Below are 20,200 nucleotides of genomic sequence, written 5' to 3' on the forward strand. Positions count from 1 at the left end.
ACTGGCTTCTTGGCTCATTCGAGATCAGCTCCAACTCGCCTAAGGGGAACGGACACAGACAAACGGGGCTATTTGTAGACTGTAAATATTATTTATTTGTATCCTTGTTCGCTGCAAGAGGAAGTCTACTAAAACACCCTGTCCTGATCCTGAATAAGATTAAACAAAGGACAAGTTGAAAAACTCTGGTTGATCTACTACACAGCAACCGTGTTGAGTAAAGACTATTCAACTTTATTTGTTGAGAGTGCAAAGCAAATTAGTTAAAGGCCCAATGCAGATGTTTTTATATCAATATCAAATCATTTCTAGGTAACAATTAAGTACCTTACTGCGATTGTTTTCAATTAAAATGGTCAAAAAGTAACGAAAATAGCTTCTTAGCAAGAGGAATTTCTCAAACAAGAATTTTGGTAGGACTGTCTGAGTGGTCTGAGTGGGGAGGGGAAAACTGAAAACGATCTGTTATTGGCAGAGAGGTTTGGAACTCTCTCTTATTCACCTATTAACTAATTGACCACCTGGTGATCTCACCAGGCAGGCCAAAACTCCATCTCACCAAAACAGGCAATCATTTCAGGTGGTCTTTTCAAAAAGCTCTTACACTAAAAGGGCATTATCAGAATTTTTGCAATATTTTCCCCAACCTCATAGTATGGAAATATAAAACACAGAAAAATCATGTTTTTGACTGGAATGGGCCTTTAAACAAACAATGTAAGTATAGTACACATTATAAAACACATGGAATATCAGAGAGAGAGAGAGACAGGATCTAGAGTAACTGAAAACGATCATCAATGATTAGAGAGGTCTTGATTGCAGTTGTGAGTATTTAGGAGAAATGGAATCCAAGAAAAGAAAGTGTTGATATGTTTTCTTGCTTTTACTTTTGGCCGAGTGAGGATAGCTGTGGAGACAAACACGGAGAAACAATTAAAAATACATCGCACTAAAGAAATCTAAGATCAATTTAGCAGTGTAGGTGATTTAACACAAACCCACAGTATGGGTATCATCATTCCATATTATGAGTCAGGCTTAAATGATTGATATTACTCAACAAAAAGCCTGCTTCCCAAATGGCACCCTTTTTAAATCAAATCACATTTTATTTGTCACATGCGCCAAATACAACAGGTGTAGGTAGACCTTACCGTGAAATGCGTACTTACAAGCCCTTAACCAGCAATGCAGTTTCCCTATTCAGTGCACTACTTTTGACCAGGGCCACATAGGGTAGTAGTGCACTATATGGGTAATAGGTTGCCATTTGGGACGCACACCTAAGGCTGGTGGTCCTCCTACCTGTTTGATGAACTGCCCTGCATTGAAGAGCTCACTGCATCCGTACAGCACCCTCTTCCCTGGCTTTGCCTAAAAGGATGCCACAAAATACACATTGTTCAAAAAAACTCAACTGAAAATATGAAGAGGTTTCATAAGATACACTGAAAACTTTTGTCACAATGTTACATGTAGATATTTTAATAAAACATTCATAAAAAAAAAAAAACGAAAACAATTTGGAGTAATAGTTTACCTTTGTGTAGTCCACCAGGTTTTGATATTCTATGTAGTTTCCTCCTCCGACCACAAAGACGATAGCCTGAAACAGAAGGTGAGATCTCACTGACAGGTTGAGGCTGCTAGGTTCATGTACATTATACACACAGATTAGTGTGTGCCCCCCCCCCCCCCCCCCGTCACACAGTGAGTCCAAGATAGGCACCAGGCACCATGACAACACACAGCAGTTGCTGGATTTAGTGGAGGCCCTGTTTGTGTGTTTGTGCTGACCATGGCAGGACTCACCTCTTGAAACGGGTTCTTGTTCCTTGGGGTTGAGCTGTTGGGAGAACAGGAGTGTTTAGGCACAGATCTTACGGACAGAAAATGCACATTACTATTTAGAGGCCTTAACTGTTATCCTTGGAGCTCTTGAAGTCTTACCTCTCACTGCCGCGCAGCATCTTGGGATCAAAGTATCTGTAGTCATCAGTCTCCTGCACATCATAAAAACATCATCAATAAACCAACAAACGTATACATCACATGAACAACAAGAAAGAGACCATTTTCTGACAATTCTAGAAACCCCCAAATCCCCCCCATTGCTCAAGGTCACCCAGTTCCTCTTATTAAAAGCAACTCCTGCATAAGCATGGGTCCTGTGAGACAAAGTCAACCAATTGACTCAAGTGCGATCAGATCAGGCAGAATTCAGATTCAGGCAACACCTGCTTGATTTCAACAGAAACGTCACATTTACCAGAACTAGTCTTAAATAGGATCAGTGAAGTTAGTTTCTTCCCTCCCTCTCTCTCTACTCATACATCCTCCTTAAACCCAGAACCAAGTCTTTAGTCTGGGCTGATTCCCAAATTGCATCCTATTCCCTATAGTGCACTACTTTTGACCAAATCAAATGGTATTGGTCACATAAACATGTTTAGCAGATGTTATTGTGGGTGTAGCGAAATGCTTGTGTTCCTAACTCCAACAGTGCAGTAGTATCTAACAATACACAACATATCTAACAATTCACAACAAAGCCTTATTGGCCCTGGTCAAAAGTACTGCACTAAATAGGTTGCCATTTAGGATGCATCCCTAGTCTCTCTCCTCTCTTCCCAATGGACCGAATGCATCTACCTCTATCTGGCAGAGCCGTGGCCCACTCACATTCTTCACCAGAAGAGAAAATACTTTGCAGTCAGGCTGGTGAAAGAGGAGCTCCCTGTCTCTCTGAACTGACTAGATGCTCCAGATTTTTGTGCTATCGTCTTTCCCCACACAGGAGAGAGGCAGTTCAGCAGAGGGCTTCTGATATCAAACCTGAACACACTGCTAAACCTGCCTGGGAGAGGAATGGCATTGTGTTCACACAGAAGAACCACCGATAGATTACACCTGTCCAAGAAGGCCATCGGATGCGGGACAGGGGTGGGGAGAGGAGGATGGAGGCTGTTGAATTTGGACTGATGTACCCCTCTCTTTCTCGGCTCACCGAACAAGAAGCGCTTTGTACAGTGCACTGTAATTCCAGTAGCTGAGAAAATGATAATATTGTTATGTCCAATTCAGTGTTTGGAGAGGTGGGGATAGGGGTTGGGGGGCATCTAAAGCCAGTAACAGAATCCTGTAATCCCTGCTCCCTCCTGGCTGTAGACACACGGTATGAGTGCCAAATGGTACCCTATTCCCTATAAAGCACACTACTTTTAAGTAGAGGCACCCTATTCCCTTTGAAGGGAATAGGGTGCCACCTGGGACGCTGACAAGATGGAACGGAGCTAATGGAAATTGAAAAGCGTTTGTTCATATTAAATGTTTATGGACCTGTGAGAGATGGTAATCACAAAGGGACTAAGTTGATGTAACACCTCTATAGATGTAGCAGCTGATCCAGGGAAAATTAGACATGGACCGCAGAGGGGAATAGGGGACCTGCCTCAAGCCTGGTGGCCTACACTAACAAGTGTAGTGTTGAGTACACAGAGGATGGCTTGTGAATGATTTTCAGTGAAGTGGACCTTCCCTCTGCTTCAGGGTAAGCTGGTAAGGAGCTGAGAGAGAGATGAGGAAGTGTAGAGAGAGCTTCTTGGTTAGCTGTAACCTAATCTCCAGGTTCAGTGTGCGCCTGTCCTCCCAGAGAGAGGATTGAGAGTCCACAGTGCTGCCCATGTGCTCTATTGCAGCCCTGCAGGCAGCTAGCGGCTAGGGTTTCGCACCACAGTGGAGCCCCCAGAGCAGATCAGGCCAGGCCACCCTCACAGAGCTGTTTTTAATCACTGGGGTGGCATCCCAAATGGCACCCTACTCCCTACATAGTGCACGATTTTTGACCAGGGCCCATATGGCTCTGGTCAAAAGTAGTGCACTATATAGGGAATAGGGTGCCATCTGGGAAGCATACCTGGCATTTCTATATTGTTATGCACATGACTGACCGACTTGACTTAAACACTACTACACTGTGAGGTCATCTGCAAGTACAGTACCAGTCAAAAGTTTGGAAAAACCTACTCATTCAAGGGTTATACTTTATTTTTCACAAATTGTGAAGACGGACTAGATTTTTTTAATAAAGACAGCAACTGTAGCTAATGCATTCCAGGTGACGACCTTATGAAGCTGGTTGAGAGAATGCCAAGAGTGTGCAAAGATGTCATCAAGGCAAAGGGTGGCTACTTTGAAGAATCTCAAATATATTATGATTTGTTTAACCCTTTTTTGTTTACTACATGATTCCATATGTGTTATTTCATAGTTTTGATGTCTTCACTGTTATTTTACAATGTAGAAAATAGTAAAAATAAAGAAAAACCCTGGAATGTGTAGGTGTGTCCAACCTTTTGACTAGTACTGTATGTACACGACTGCAGACAGCTACTTAACATTTTACAAAGTAGCTTAGCTACAGTTGCTGCCTTTATTAAAAAATCTAGTCACGTCTTCACAATTTGTGATGACTAGTTTCCCCCCACATATTCAGAAGTGATCTAATCAGAAGGGGGCATGATTGGAGAAGTCTCTGACTGCAGACATGAGACACCCATCAGGTTGTTCATCTTGTTGCCACTGTATTCATCAGCATGCTTCCCTCCTGAATGTGATGGTGCAACAAAGCAGAAACATAGAGGAATGTCCACAGTAGAGGGGGAGGAGAGAAGAGAGGAGGAGGGAAGAGAGGAGACGGCTCACCGGATTGGACTTCATCTCCATCAGGTTGTCCAGGATACGCGTGACTGGCAGGTTCTGAAAGAAAAACACTTTAAAAACTCTGTTCTTTCTCACCAGGTAATTAATCACTACAGACTGACTCCAACGAGCAGCCGCGTGAGATATTATCATACATGTCTCCAGGCAAAACCTTCCCATCAAAGCCAAGGGACATCTGGACATTTTGAAAACACATATACAGAGAGTATCATGATGAGACTGCTCCTCTCATCTGTCTATTAAGAGACATTCAGTATCACTCATTCTGCATGTGTGTGTTTCTATGCATAATTCTGTGTGCATGTATATATCTGTGTGTGTGTGTGTGTGTGTGTGTGTAAAGCTACTCACATGCTGTTTAAGCACCAGGTGTTTCACCCCCTCCATGACAAACTGGGAGCCAGAGTTCATCACTCTAGAGAAGAGGCTGTGGGATAGAGAGCCAGGAGGAGGACAGGGTCAGCACGGGGGTTAGGTCTATGGGACCCCTGAAACAAGGGAAACTCTGCAGTGTCCCAAATGGCACCCTATTCCCTACATAGTACACTAACCTGGTCAAAAGTAGTGCACTGTGTAGGGAATAAGGTGCCATTTGGGACGCACACAGAGAGTGCTCTCTTTCTTACCCCATAGGTTTCACACCGCTGTTCCCATAGTTAGATGGTGTGGCAGCAATCTTTGTGAAAGCCCTGGCAAAACAAATTATTCATAAAAAGCTCCTTGAAGGAACCCAAAACAATGTGTTTTATTATCTGTTTGGTTCTGCATGTATGAAGCATCATATGCTGAAAATGCAAGCTTGTTCGTAATGTCTTACTTCCACTGCTTGATGTAGTTGAGAGAGGACAGGTCGCAGCCAGTCTCTAGAAGAGCCTTCTTGTATTGGTCCAGATCAGTCTGAAACACAGAAAAACCCCAGTAAGATAACAGTACGCCTGTTTTCACCAAGGTAAAACATACAAGTGATTGAGCAGGCATTCGAGTATTAGTAGGGAATTTACCGACCAGGGACTTAAAAAAAAGCTTGAAGAAATAAAAACCTAGTCATCCTAAAGCAGAGTGTGACACGTGTATGGTGGTATCATCAGTACATTACGATGGCAGAGACAAGTACTTTTTAATGTAACTAAACGGATGTTACGCCACAGCATTCAGGGAAAACAAATAACCTTATAAATGTACACACTGGACCAACTGGAGAACGGACCAGAGAGGGGATGGTAATCCCATGGTAATAATCGGCCCTGGACGGGTTCAGGTTAAGGGGGGGACAGAGATGAAAGGAGGAATACCACAAGACGTTGGCGGTGGAAAAAGATTTCCTGCTTGACTTCAGCTGTCAGGCCGGGAAAGCAGAATGGCATCTCAGAGGAGAAGGGCTATTAGGAAGACCATTGATCAACATGATGCTCCAGGACAGCCTGATCCTAACGCTGTTCCCAGCCTGCAGCCGCAGCCAGAAACCTGGGCCCATATTAATGCTCCTCAGAACAGGAGTGCTGATCTGGGATCAGTTTTGTCTTTTAGATGATAATGAAAACGATTATATGGACGAGCAGGGAACTGATCCTCGATCCGTACTCCTACTCTGAGACTGTGAATACGGCCCCTGGCATCCTCCCAGCTCTTTGGAGCTGGCGGCTGGAGGGACTTGACTTCACTCCTCTGTGGTGAACTGTGGTTACTGAGGTGGTGGTGACAGGGCTTGAAGCAGAGCCAGTATTAAGGTCTTCCAAGTCTTAGCAGGGTCCCTAAGAGGCTAGTCCCCGAGCTGCGCCGCCTGCCTGAAGAAAGCAGACGTAGAACCCACAGTCACAGTGGAGAGCTGGGTGTCCTCCTATACAGAGGGCCTTGAGATGCTCAGAACAGAACAAGCTAGCATTATTGGACTTCTGGAGTAATGACATTTGGCCTCGGCTTCAAAGGGTATCAATGTTCCTGGAATCTGCTCTAACATGTCATATCGAACAATAAAGCTTTTGAATGTTGTAAGAAGAAAAGCTGGTTTGAATATCATACGAAAAAATGATTTGAGAATTGATGTTTGGTGTTCTAAACAATGAAACGCAAGCCAGGGCCAAGGTTTTTCATATTGTATATTGTGCTGTTACTAAGACTACCACATCCAGTGAGACCACAAAGTGTCTCCATTGAGGTTGCTATTGTGCCATTTTTGGTTCCATTGGACATGAAACTGCATATGACCGTAGTGAATCAGACAAATCAACAGAGTTCCCTGACAAAGGGGCCTGTATCTTGTGGCTCCTCTCCGACCTGTGATTGAGTCTAGTTTGGCATGCGTTTCATGGTGAGAAAATGTGTGACTTGAGTCTAGTATGTTTTTGATAGGGACAGAGTTAAGTCCAGTATGCGTGTGTTTGATAGGGTAAGGGTTAAGTGGGGGACAGGCCTCACCTCTGAAGGGGGTTGCAGGGCTGTGATGTAGAAAATCAGAAACAGTCTCATCTTGTCCTCTGGTGTTCCCGCTGTCACAAAGACAAAAACAAAGTTGTTTAACAAACCTTACATCAACAGGCACCTCAGGTATTTCCGACTGTATGATTTATGTTATTTCTGGCCAAGATAAGCACAGAGGCACATCTACCGTCAGGGTCACTGATTATGTCCAGCAAAGACTTCTCCAGGGTGGATTTGCTCATCAGCTTCTCCTCGTACTCAAAGTACACGTCCAGTTTACGGCTCTGTGGATGGGTCACAGAAGTTACACATTAGAGAAAGAGTACCTATAAGTATGTGCCCACCAAAAATCTAAGTTGAGATATTTTTGTTAAAATGATCAAATGAAGGGCTCCCCGAGTGGTGCAGCGGTCTAAGGCACTGCATCGCTACAGACCCTGGTTCGATCCAGGGCTGTATCACAACTGTCCGTGATCGGGAGTCCCATAGGGCAGCGCACAATTGGCCCAGCGTCGTCCAGGTTAGGGGAGGGTTTGGCTGGGTGGGGGGGGGCTTTACTTGGCTCATCGTGCTCTAGAGATTCGTTGTGGTGGGCTGGGCACCTGCAGGTGAACGGTGTTTCCTCCGACACATTGGTGCGGCTGGCTTCCGGGTTAAGTGGGCTGGTGTTAAGAAGTGCGGTTTGGCGGGTCATGTTTCGGAGGACGCATGACTTGGCCTCTCGAGCCCGTTGGGGAGTTGCAGCGATGAGACAAGATCAAAATTGGGGAGAAAGAGGGGGTAAAATACACAACAAAATAAATTAATCCAATTGAAAGATTCATCTCTCATGTGAAGTTTTAGGACACCATTTTTTTTCTGTGAGAAACATATTTGATAAAATGTGTGAAAAGTGTGGACTGGGTTTAATGACAACTGAATGTACCTTTAAGCCCATGGGTGTTCCAAAAATTCCCACCTCTTAAATAATCAATTTTAATTCAATTCTAAATGTTGAAAACTGATATTCCTTATGTAAACTTGAATTATAATAATCTCCCCTAAAGTTCAAATCAATTGATCATCACTATTCATCATGGAAGCAGCATTCATAACAGGGGTTGTCCAATCGTATCCACAGAGATCAATTTCGACCCAGGTTTTTGTTCTTGCCAACCAATACACACTTGATTCAATTGATCAACTAATCATAGACTTCAATCCAGACTTGATTAGTTGAATTAGGTGTGTTACTGCTTGGTTAGAACACAACCCTGCACCCACACAGGACCTCTGTGGATAAGAAGCCATGCAACAAAGATCATAAGGCACACAACTTTTAATGAATTAGTTGAAAGCTGGTTAACATTTTCTGTACTGCTATTCTTGTTAATTAGTTCAACTTGTCTTCCTAAAGCCTGTCTGAAGACAGTTTCACATCACCCACTCTACTGTTGCATGACAAAAGCACATGTGGTGAACCAAAAGATAGAAACGCATGGATGAATGAGGGACAACAATATGAATATCTCCCGGTCCTCTGCATTAAATCAAATCAAATGTTATTTGTCACATACACTCGCATTAACATCTGCTAACCATGTCTAACGAAATGCTTGTGCTTCTAGTTCCGACAATGCAGTAATAACCAACGAGTAATCTAACCTAACAATTCCACAACTACTACCTTATACAGTACCTTAGTTGTCCAATAGTTATCTTCTTGTCCCTCATGTTGATCCACCACAAATCAAATCACATTTTATTGCTCACATACACATGGTTAGCAGATGTTAACACGAGTGTAGCGAAATGCTTGTGCTTCTAGTTCAGACAGTGCAGTAATATTTAACAAGTAATCTAACAATTTCCCAACAACTACCTAATACACACAAATCTAAAGGGGTGAATGAGAATATGTACATGTAAGTATATGGATGAGCGATGGCCGAGCGGCATAGGCACCGTGCAATAGGTGGTATAAAATACAGTATATACATATGATATGAGTAATGTAAGATATGTAAACATTATTTAAGTAGCATTATTTATAGTGGTATTGTATAAAGAGACTAGTGATCAATTTGTTAAAGTGGCTAGTGATTGGGTCTCCATGTAGGCAGCAGTCTCTCTGGGTTAGTGATTGCTGTTTAGCAGTCTGATGGCCTTGAGATAGAAGCTGTTCTTCAGTCTCTCAGTCCCAGCCTTGATGCACCTGTACTGACCTCGCCTTCTGGATGGTAGCGGTGTGAACAGGCAGTGGCTCGGGTGGTTGTTGTCCTACATTAGTCTCACACACTTGTAGGTCTTCTATCCCTGATGTCCTTCAAATCTGATCCTATTCTTCTCTCTCTCTGCTTCAATGACTACCTGTCCACTCCAAATGTCTTGGACAGAGTACCGAGGCTTTTCATGGTTCTACATTTTGTTAAAGGAACCATGGATCGATGCATTATATGTATAAGTGTAGTTTCAGTATTTTTAGCCACTTAAATCTGAAGCAAATCTATTTATACTCGGGTTTATTGAATATTAGGGATATCAACACACAATCCCTGTGTTTCAATGCAAACTGGGCTTAATTGGAGCATAGTGGGCTTAATTGGAGCATCAATAAATTACAGTGAAAAATACAAAATAGCTAAGTTTAACTCACAAAATAATTGGGAACCAATGGTCTGAGGTATAAATATACACTATATACTACAATAGTACATTCTGTATAGAGGGGGTGTTTTTGGTGCTACTGTGGTTTAAGATAAACCAATTTACAAAAAAGCATCCATGTATAACAATGCAAGGTTAATTTAACATTAAAATAAACAAGACAAAATGCATTAAAAAAAAATATGAGTGGTGAGTTTTTATTCTATTATACTGTTGTGGTTCACCAAGCTATGTTGCCAGTGTATTGACTGTGACATGTGTTACGACTGCTAGCATGACACATCTACTTTCAAATTGGCAAGAAATAGTCATTAATACCCATGTAGTATGCCATCATGTGCATAGATCACCACATTCATCTCTTAGGTGTGATCACTTATCTGAGGTACTAAAAATATGTTTCTCTGAGTCGCCTCCACACCAAAGTTTTTTTTGCAGCTGAAATTGGCCAATAGTAGGAACTTACACATAACTGTCAATAACTTAATAAGAAAACATTTAATTGGCTTAGAATAAAAACAACCACATGAACTGGTTGAAACATTAGATTTAATCTAAAAATGGAAGTGGGCTTAATGTGTATGTGGGCTTAATAGGTACGCTTAACTTAGTCCAAGTCAAGAGGACGCTTCAGCAGTCCTTTACTGGCAGATTTAGTAACAACTTTATAGTGAGTGCTCTGAGATGTTCGAGCTCACACGGACTGCACAGCAGTCTTCCATACATGTTTAATATCTGAAAAAAAAAAAGTGTTTGTTGGATGCAGTGCACTATGGACAGAGAGAGAATCCCCTCTATCTAGTTGTCAGTCCATTACCAGGTTTAATACTAACCTTAATGTGATCCAGAACGGCGGTGGCTACGTTAGTGTGGAGGTCAATCAGCCTCTTCTTCTCCAGAAGCTCTGGTAGGGAGCTAGTAGAGGAAACACAGAACAGTTTTGGTACAGACTGGGCACAGTCAATAACAGCGTAGCAATTAATAAATAATAATACAGAAATACTGTATATTTACATATACGGGTAGGCCGTTATTGTAAATAAGAATCTGTTCTTAATTGACTAGCCTAGTTCAAATAAAATGAAAATTCTACAATGATGCTCACCTGACAGCTGAGGTAAGTTTTGCGGTGTTGTCTGACATACTAATACTACTAATGGGTCCCTCATCCTCACCCTCCAACCCCTGGAGAAGGTCAAAAGTCTTATTTTAGTGGGGAATTTGCAGGTGTGAGTGTCGTCCATTGTTTTCAGTGAGACTACTTCATTGAACAGCTCTAGAAAACCGCCTGTGCGCCTTCTTACCATGATGCTCTTGAGGCGTTTCACCTCGTCCTCTTGGGCTCGGTACGTGTCTAACTCCTCCTGTACAGACTCGGCCACCTCCGGGAACGGGCTGGAAGAGTCAAAACAACCGCTCAGCCAAGAAGAACTTCACTACATCAAAGATTGAAATATACTGCTGCTACCGAGTTATAAAGCATAACTCTACAAATATTTTGAAATATACTGTTACTATTGAGTTATAAAGCATAACTCTAAAAATATTTTGAAATATACTGTTACTATTGAGTTATAAAGCATAACTCTAAAAATATTTTGAAATATACTGTTACTATTGAGTTATAAAGCATAACTCTAAAAATATTTTGAAATATACTGTTACTATTGAGTTATAAAGCATAACTCTAAAAATATTTTGAAATATACTGTTACTATTGAGTAATAAAGCATAACTCTAAAAATATTTTGAAATATACTGTTACTATTGAGTTATAAAGCATCAAAACGCAGACTACCTTCTAAATCAGTAGTTTAAAAATCACACTTTAGCCAATGGAATGGAGTTTCTAACAAGCAAAGCTTGGAATATACTGTTGCTACCTAGTTATAAAGCCTTGGCCACAAGCTACCCTCAATCAGTAATCACCACAAGTGAGTTCCTAACCTGCCCTTGTGTTTCTGCCAGAATTTGTCTGCGGCTGTGAGGTCATAACTCTTCTTATTTTTCTTCTTGGGTCTGGCTCCGGAAGGGGAAGCTTCTGACCCCACAGATTCGTCCATACTGACCCTGTTCAGGTGGAAGTCCTAGGACACACACAAGGCAAAATCATTTCTACTACAGATAGTATTTTTCCTGCAAATAGTCATTTCTGAGTGATTATGTTTTTCAGTGTTGGGATGATGGTTGGGGTCTGGCAGAGATCCTATTGGATGTGTAGTCTGGTCATATTTCTGCTTACATCATCGGGTAAAAAGACTGGTCCATAGATACCTCTGGGATAAACACTGATATCTACTTACATCCTCATATTACCTACATTCAAAATAACAACCGTTGTCATAAATATATTGAGGTTAAAACAAAGGACTCGTGATACTGAAAACTAAGGATAGGAGAGGAGAAGGGATTGTACATTTTACACCAGAAATAATTTTAAGGCAGGGATGCTGGAAAATGGTTTGTCACAAATATTTATGACCTCTGGCACAGGTCACCGCACTGAGCACATACCACAGCATTTACCCTATTCTTAATCTTACACACAAGGTAATTGAAGTAGCGCTACCTTGAAAAAAATCTAACTTTGGCATATATACAGTGCCTTGCGAAAGTATTCGGCCCCCTTGAACTTTGCGACCTTTTGCCACATTTCAGGCTTCAAACATAAAGATATAAAACTGTATTTTTTTGTGAAGAATCAACAACAAGTGGGACACAATCATGAAGTGGAACGACATTTATTGGATATTTCAAACTTTTTTAACAAATCAAAAACTGAAAAATTGGGCGTGCAAAATTATTCAGCCCCCTTAAGTTAATACTTTGTAGCGCCACCTTTTGCTGCGATTACAGCTGTAAGTCGCTTGGGGTATGTCTCTATCAGTTTTGCACATCGAGAGACTGACATTTTTTCCCATTCCACCTTGAAAAACAGCTCGAGTTCAGTGAGGTTGGATGGAGAGCATTTGTGAACAGCAGTTTTCAGTTCTTTCCACAGATTCTCGATTGGATTCAGGTCTGGACTTTGACTTGGCCATTCTAACACCTGGATATGTTTATTTTTGAACCATTCCATTGTAGATTTTGCTTTATGTTTTGGATCATTGTCTTGTTGGAAGACAAATCTCCGTCCCAGTCTCAGGTCTTTTGCAGACTCCATCAGGTTTTCTTCCAGAATGGTCCTGTATTTGGCTCCATCCATCTTCCCATCAATTTTAACCATCTTCCCTGTCCCTGCTGAAGAAAAGCAGGCCCAAACCATGATGCTGCCACCACCATGTTTTACAGTGGGGATGGTGTGTTCAGCTGTGTTGCTTTTACACCAACCATAACGTTTTGCATTGTTGCCAAAAAGTTCAATTTTGGTTTCATCTGACCAGAGCACCTTCTTCCACATGTTTGGTGTGTCTCCCAGGTGGCTTGTGGCAAACTTTAAACAACACTTTTTATGGATATCTTTAAGAAATGGCTTTCTTCTTGCCACTCTTCCATAAAGGCCAGATTTGTGCAATATACGACTGATTGTTGTCCTATGGACAGAGTCTCCCACCTCAGCTGTAGATCTCTGCAGTTCATCCAGAGTGATCATGGGCCTCTTGGCTGCATCTCTGATCAGTCTTCTCCTTGTATGAGCTGAAAGTTTAGAGGGACGGCCAGGTCTTGGTAGATTTGCAGTGGTCTGATACTCCTTCCATTTCAATATTATCGCTTGCAAAGTGCTCCTTGGGATGTTTAAAGCTTGGGAAATCTTTTTGTATCCAAATCCGGCTTTAAACTTCTTCACAACAGTATCTCGGACCTGCCTGGAGTGTTCCTTGTTCTTCATGATGCTCTCTGCGCTTTTAACGGACCTCTGAGACTATCACAGTGCAGGTGCATTTATACGGAGACTTGATTACACACAGGTGGATTGTATTTATCATCATTAGTCATTTAGGTCAACATTGGATCATTCAGAGATCCTCACTGAACTTCTGGAGAGAGTTTGCTGCACTGAAAGTAAAGGGGCTGAATAATTTTGCACGCCCAATTTTTCAGTTTTTGATTTGTTAAAAAAGTTTGAAATATCCATAAATGTCGTTCCACTTCATGATTGTGTCCCACTTGTTGTTGATTCTTCACAAAAAAATACAGTTTTATATCTTTGTGTTTGAAGCCTGAAATGTGGCAAAAGGTCACAAAGTTCAAGGGGGCCGAATACTTTCGCAAGGCACTGTATATACAGTTGAAGTCGAAGTTTACATACACTTAGGTTGGAGTCATTAAAACTCGTTTTTCAACCACTCCACAAATTTCTTGATAAAAAACTATAGTCAGTTAGGACATTTGTGCACGACACAAGTCATTTTTCCAACAATTGTTTAGACAGACAGATTATTTCACTTAAAATTCACTGTATTACAATTCCAGTGAATCAGAAGTTTACATACACTAAGTTGAAACTGCCTTTAAACAGCTTGGAAAACTCCAGAAACCTTCAAACTCAGTGCCTCTTTGCTTGACATCATGGGAAAATCAAAAGAAATCAGCCAAGACCTCAGAAAAAAATGTGTAGGCTGGTCCATCATTGGGATGGTACCTTCAGCAACGTACCATGTTCATCTGTACAAACAATAGTACGCCAGTATAAACACCATGGAACCCCCGAAGCCGTCATACCACTCAGGAAGGAGGCGCGTTCTGTCTCCTAGAGATGAACGTACTTTGGTGCGAAAAGTTCAAATCAATCCTAGAACAACAGCAAAGGACCTTGTGAAGATGCTGGAGGAAACAGGTACAAAAGTATCTATATCCACAGTAAAACGAGTCCTATATCGACATAACCTGAAAGGCCGCTAGGCAAGGTAGAAGCCACCGCTCCAAAACCGCCATAAAAAAGCCAGGCTACGGTTTGCAACTGCACATGGGGACAAAGATTGTACCTTTTGGAGAAATGTCCTCTGGTCTGATGAAACAAAAGTAAAAACTGTTTGGCCATAATGACCGTTGTTATGTTTGGAGGAAAAAGGGGGAGGCTTGCAAGCCGAAGAACACCATCCCAACCGTGAAGCACAAGGGTGGCAGCATATTGTGAGGGTGCTTTGCTGCAGGAGGGACTGGTGCACTTCACAAAATAGATGGCATCATGAGCATGGAAAATGATGTGGATATATTGAAGCAACATCTCAAGACATCAGTCAGGAAGTTAAAGCTTGGTCGCAAATGGGTCCAAATGGACAATGACCCCAAGCATACTTCCAAAGTTGTGGCAAAATGGCTTAAGGATAACAAAGTCAAGGTATTGGAGTGGCCATCACAAAGCCCTGACCTCAATCCTATAGAACATTTGTGGGCAGAACTAAAAAAGTGTGTGCGATCAAGGAGGCCTACAAACCTGACTCAGTTGCACCAGCTCTGTCAGGAGGAATGGGCCAAAATTCACCCAAATGATTGTGGGAAGCTTGTGGAAGGCTACCCGAAACGTTTGACCCAAGTTAAACAATTTAAAGGCATGCTACCAAATACTAATTGAGTGTATGTAAACTTCTGACCCACTGGGAATGTGACGGAAGACATAAAAGCTGAAATAAATGACTCTACTATTATTCTGACATTTCACATTCTTAAAATAAAGTGATCCTAACTGACCCAAGACAGGGAATTTTTACTCGGATTAAATGTCATGTATTGTGAAAAACTGAGTTTAAATGTATTTGTCTAAGGTGGATGTAAACTTCCGACTTTAACTGTATAAATCCCAATTCACACTACTGAGCCGTGCATACTTATAGTTCATCCTATACAGAGAGCAAAATACCATACACCTAACAACACCACTCACCATAAATTACTCAAGACTGTGGAGTGGACGTTTCTCATGGGTAAGCCCTTAGTTTTTGTCAGTGTATGATGTGTCTGTTAAGTCCATCATAACAGAGTGGTGGGAGTATGACAGACAGATTTGCTTCTCTCCATCCCTCCCTCCCCCCTGATTCCCTGGCTTCCTGTTAGTCTTACCAGCACATCGTGGATGAGGGCCTGGTAGGTCCATGTGTGGTGGAGAGGGGTGGCAAGATCCAGGTTGCGATCAGCGAGTACAAATAGGGGTCTCTGGAAGCTGAAGAGAGACAGAGAGCGAGATGAAACGAGAGGATGATAAATGTACCCAGAGTTCCCCACTGGCTAGGCTCTCCCACTGCTCCACCAAAGCTGAAACAAAAGAAGACCTGAAATAGATCCTGCTTAGAGCTTCCCAGAGGAAGCATGACTGTTTTCACTTCATCCACCACTTAGCGAAGGCCTAGCGAACCACTCAGTGAGTCTGGAGAGCAGAGGAGAGGAGAAAAGCAGAATAGCACATTTCCACTTCAGAGATAGACAAAGACATTGTATAGCACAGTGTGTGTGTGTGGGAAGCCATTTTATGTGTTTGTCTTAGGGAATGGAGTAGGTCTTCCGTGGTACAGTACAGAATCATAATATGAATGTCTACATCTAGTCTGCTCTCTTTATGGTTCATACCCAGTGTACTAATCTGCACCCTGACCCACCTGAACTGGCCGGCCCCCATATTGTCTCCAGTGAACAGGCTGTTTCTGGCGTCTCGCAGGTTCTCCCTCAGCTTCTTGTCAAGTTTCTGCAACAAACAGAGAAACTGGGTTAGATAGTTTTGCTTCTTATGCAGCTAGGTAAGACGCCTTACATCTTCTTAACCGGATATACGCTTAGCACACAGTCTTGCAGCGTTTCACTGAGAGCTTAGAGACCCTCACCACAACACAGCAGTACAGTATAGGGAACAAAGAGCAGTGCTGTGTAACTGGAGGAGAAACACTGCATCCATCCATTAAGGCTCTTGGAGGATCAGCTTCCACACTGGCTGCATCAACATTCCTCCCCACATCAAGAATCTACCTGCAAATACTGTCTGCAAACAGTGAGATTTTGGAGGTGGGTGGACTTGGATGTCGTCCTCAAATGACTAATTTCCTCTTTCACTGTACCCACTGGGGATGGGTACTACTCTCCCAGCCCTGTCTGCACTGCCAAGACATAATACAAAGTATATTTAGACTGACAGACAGACTGGGCCCCTTGACAGCGGCTGAGGAGAATTCAGAGAGTTATAAATGAGGAAGGATGATGCTCACCACCGCGACCATCTCCGCAGCATTCCCTCTTGGACAGCGGATTATGGGGACAGCACCTAAGAAAACAAAACGGATCTGTTAACTGCCAATAGAGGGCATTGACGACTTTAGCAGAGCGTGTCTATAGAGAATATGAGGACGTGCTGTGAATCCCATGAGGATAAAACTGAGAATCGTATACAAACTGCAAGTTTGGGATGCAGTGGGTTTACTTTGCTCAATGCATCATATACTATCCCCATTGGCCTTTACTTTCAAAACGTTTTCCTCTCTAGGAAATATGATTTTGGTATCGCTTCGATTCAGGTGAGTAATAACAAAAGTGATGCTGCCATCTAGCAGGGAGAAAATGGTACAACCATGAACCACCTGAGTAAATGAAACAATCTTACAGTATTTTGAAATACCAAACAGTGTTCTCTCAAGGAGTCTCAATAGTGTTGTGGCACTAATAATATTCTGTGGAAAGACCCACCCAGCGTGACAAAGAAGCAGAAAAGGCTGTCTACAATCGTATCCATGATGGCCTCCATCTCTGTGTCCATGATGTCCGGTTTGTTAATCGCTAATCAAAAGGGAATAAGAAAACAGGAAGTCAAATACAATCATGCCAGGTAATCATGAATAAGATCTGATGAAAATGGCAAAGTGCAATCTAGCACCGTTTCTGAATCCAATGAACTTACCATGGTAGGAGATGAGCTCTTTATTTTGATTACAGAGGATAAACATATCATCTTCGAGTGTGATGAAATTCAAATACTGATCAAACACCTATGAAAGCAAAAAATACCTTACTGTTACAAGGCTGTTCAATATCCTGTGATGTGTGTTAGAAAATGACTAGGATGGAGTCACAGATGGCACCCTATCCCCTACATAATGTACTACTTTTGACCAGAGCCCTACAGGAAAAAAAGTAGTGCACTATATAGGGAATAGGGTACCATTTGAGAGACAGCCTAGAAGAGAGGTGAACTAGTGTGTGGTGGACTCACCTTGGTAACCTGGGTGACAGCGTTGGCTGAGAGAGCTGCACTAGCAATATCCTCTAGTTTACTTCTGGATATGGCTGAGATGAAGTTCAAATAGTATGACTCATACAGCTGGTTACGAAGGTCCTGAGAAAAATAAACAAAACAATGGAATGTACCAATATACTGACTAGTAGGATGTTACATGTCTGGGATGTAATGTTTGGACAACAAATAATTGTATCTGGCCAAGGCCACCAACTGGATAGGCTCAGTGGCCCAATACAGTTTTTCTTATCATCTCTAGACCTATCCTGAGTTTAATCATATCTGATGATGTAATGTTGATATTCTGAGTGAGGGATGCTTACTTGGCATATCCGGTCAATATTCTCCTCTGTCGGCATAACAAAATAGATGGCTGGCACATCCGGGATGGGATCTCTGTCTGAATGAAGCAACCTATAGAAAATGATCAAATACATTGAAGACCTTTCTAGATGAAGGTGTCCTCCATTGATTGACACCAAGTCAATGCTGTGTTTGTGAACTTATTTGCAATTGCTCAATTCAACTTCTCACAAAACTGTTGTTGTCCTTTGAAATATACTGCACTGGTAGATCCTTCATTTTCAATAGATACTGACCAGTTGATAGGTTACATTACTCAAATTCAAAGTCTTTACAGCCTCATTAATTATTTGTCTGGTGCATCATGATTTTAGTTCTCTACATGTACCTTTTGTGAAGGTGATTAATAGATTATTAACAGCGATGTCAAATTGTGAGTTACTCACAAGTGCAAAGTGATTCCCATGTCCCGTAGTTCTTTGACCGCCAGTAGAGGGGAGATTATGTCCTGGCCAAACCTGTCGTAGATCAGAACCTTCCATACTGGCTCAGCAGCAGTGTTTTTCAACGGAGAAGTGTTGAAATTCAGCATGCGCTTCAATGCAGCTGGGGACACAGAAGAATACAGTATAAAGTCATGCTTGGCCAATGTTTAAGATGATGTAAATTGGAAATATTTGTGCAATAGGTGCTGCACATCCCACCACACCCTTGGGACAGCCACCACAAAACCCTTGGCACAACCACCACAAAACCCTTGGCACAACCACCACTTTTGTCATACTAAACATGGCACAGGACTGGGGGAACTGGGACTTTGCCATACCATTTCTGCCAATCAACGAGTGAAATTGTTTGATGAGTGAAATGGCTAGTTAGCTAGCGTTAGCTAGTTAGCCACTCATCCAAAGGAACAATACTGCAGTCGGTTTAGCTAGATCTGTCAGTCATTCACTGCGTGGCATTCCTGTTCCTTGACATGACAACCACATCAAAGTGTCTAGTGAAGTCAAGAGTAGTAGTAAGTGTAGGTTAGCCATCCGACTTGTTGCTGCTTCATAATATTATTGTAACGCGTTTACGATAGCTAGCTAATAAGTTAGCTTAGCATTGATTTTCTCGTGAAGATGGCTGGTGGCCATCGTGGAAGTTCGTATTTTATTCAACAGGCTATGGTCAGAGAAAATAGTCGGTTTTACAATGTGAATCAACAATTCGACAACCCATGTTCAGCAAAAAAATCTATGACCGAAACCATTGACAGACCTGCCTGCTTTTCCCGGACGGAGGCGGCCATCTTTTCTGTTTATGCAGTGACGGGGCAACAGATGACGTGGCAGCTAAGTGCGGCTTGGTTGAGAGGCAGTGTGTAGTTCGGGACTTTACTCAATGTGAGCGGAGTGAAACGTCTGGGCCGGACTCAATGTGGCCAGAGTGAACCGAGGTAAAGACAGTTTCAGGTTGGATATTCGCCTGAAGTTTTCCTTACGTTCACCAACAGCAGTTAGGGACCGTCAACATAGTGATAAGTCACATTTTTCAAATTTCAATAGCTCTTTAACCATTACTCCAAACACTTTCAAAACTGGTTGTAGCTAACCCGATGGCATAGACGCACATTGCACACCCTTTAGTTTGTCCATTTTTATTTCACATGGTTTTCCATTAATTTTTCAAAATGTAGATTTTCAATAGCTCCTTGGTCATGTGAACTAGTGACTTCAAACAAGGTTCAGAATGTCCACTCAGTGGGCCTACACATTGCACACCCTTTAGTTTGTCCATTTTCATCTCACAAGATTTTAAAATCATTTTTCAAAATGTAGAATTTCAATAGCTCCTTGGTCATGTGACCTAATGTCCTCTGACTACCCTTCTATATTGCACACTCTTGTTTGTGTACTGTAAAATCACGCGGTGTAACATACATTTTTCATAGTTTCAAATTTGCAA

General features: G+C 42.1%; 1 protein-coding gene across 2 annotated transcripts; it reads right to left on the minus strand.

Annotated features, from left to right (window-relative positions):
* Positions 1–71: 71 nt before the first annotated feature.
* Positions 72–19,736, minus strand: scfd1 (sec1 family domain containing 1). 2 transcript variants are annotated; one of them, XM_021573988.3, is made up of 24 exons: positions 19,514–19,736; positions 18,694–18,853; positions 18,268–18,358; positions 17,921–18,043; positions 17,609–17,696; positions 17,398–17,487; positions 16,923–16,978; positions 16,323–16,408; positions 15,790–15,889; positions 11,737–11,876; positions 11,094–11,184; positions 10,895–10,974; positions 10,623–10,704; positions 7,331–7,427; positions 7,141–7,211; positions 5,543–5,622; positions 5,352–5,414; positions 5,077–5,152; positions 4,708–4,761; positions 1,954–2,006; positions 1,816–1,849; positions 1,544–1,609; positions 1,309–1,377; positions 72–910 (listed from the first exon to the last, which is right to left on the minus strand). In XM_021573988.3, exons 1-24 carry the CDS (start codon positions 19,542–19,544, stop codon positions 887–889), a joined length of 1,905 nt encoding a protein of 634 aa, XP_021429663.1. In that variant the 5' UTR covers positions 19,545–19,736; the 3' UTR covers positions 72–886. The 2 variants fall into 2 exon arrangements, with proteins under 2 accessions (XP_021429663.1, XP_036810577.1); XM_036954682.2 differs by having other exon boundaries at positions 19,074–19,562.
* Between the last annotated feature and the right edge of the window lie 464 nt (positions 19,737–20,200).

This window comes from Oncorhynchus mykiss, chromosome 19 (assembly GCF_057628025.1).
Source record: "Oncorhynchus mykiss isolate SJ-2025 chromosome 19, ASM5762802v1, whole genome shotgun sequence".
NCBI classification, from domain to species: Eukaryota; Metazoa; Chordata; class Actinopteri; order Salmoniformes; family Salmonidae; genus Oncorhynchus; species Oncorhynchus mykiss.

What these genes read in the sequence shown, in the direction of transcription:
- scfd1 (XM_021573988.3), bottom strand. Translation starts at nt 19,544, where the DNA reads ATGGCCGCCTCCGTCCGGGAAAAGCAGGCAG. An exon ending in ATATTGACCGGATATGCCAA is followed by an intron (nt 18,044 to 18,267) that starts GTAAGCATCCCT and finishes TATTTTTCTCAG; the next exon opens with GACCTTCGTAACCAGCTGTA. An exon ending in AAACTTACCTCAGCTGTCAG is followed by an intron (nt 10,705 to 10,894) that starts GTGAGCATCATT and finishes TTCCTCTACTAG; the next exon opens with CTCCCTACCAGAGCTTCTGG.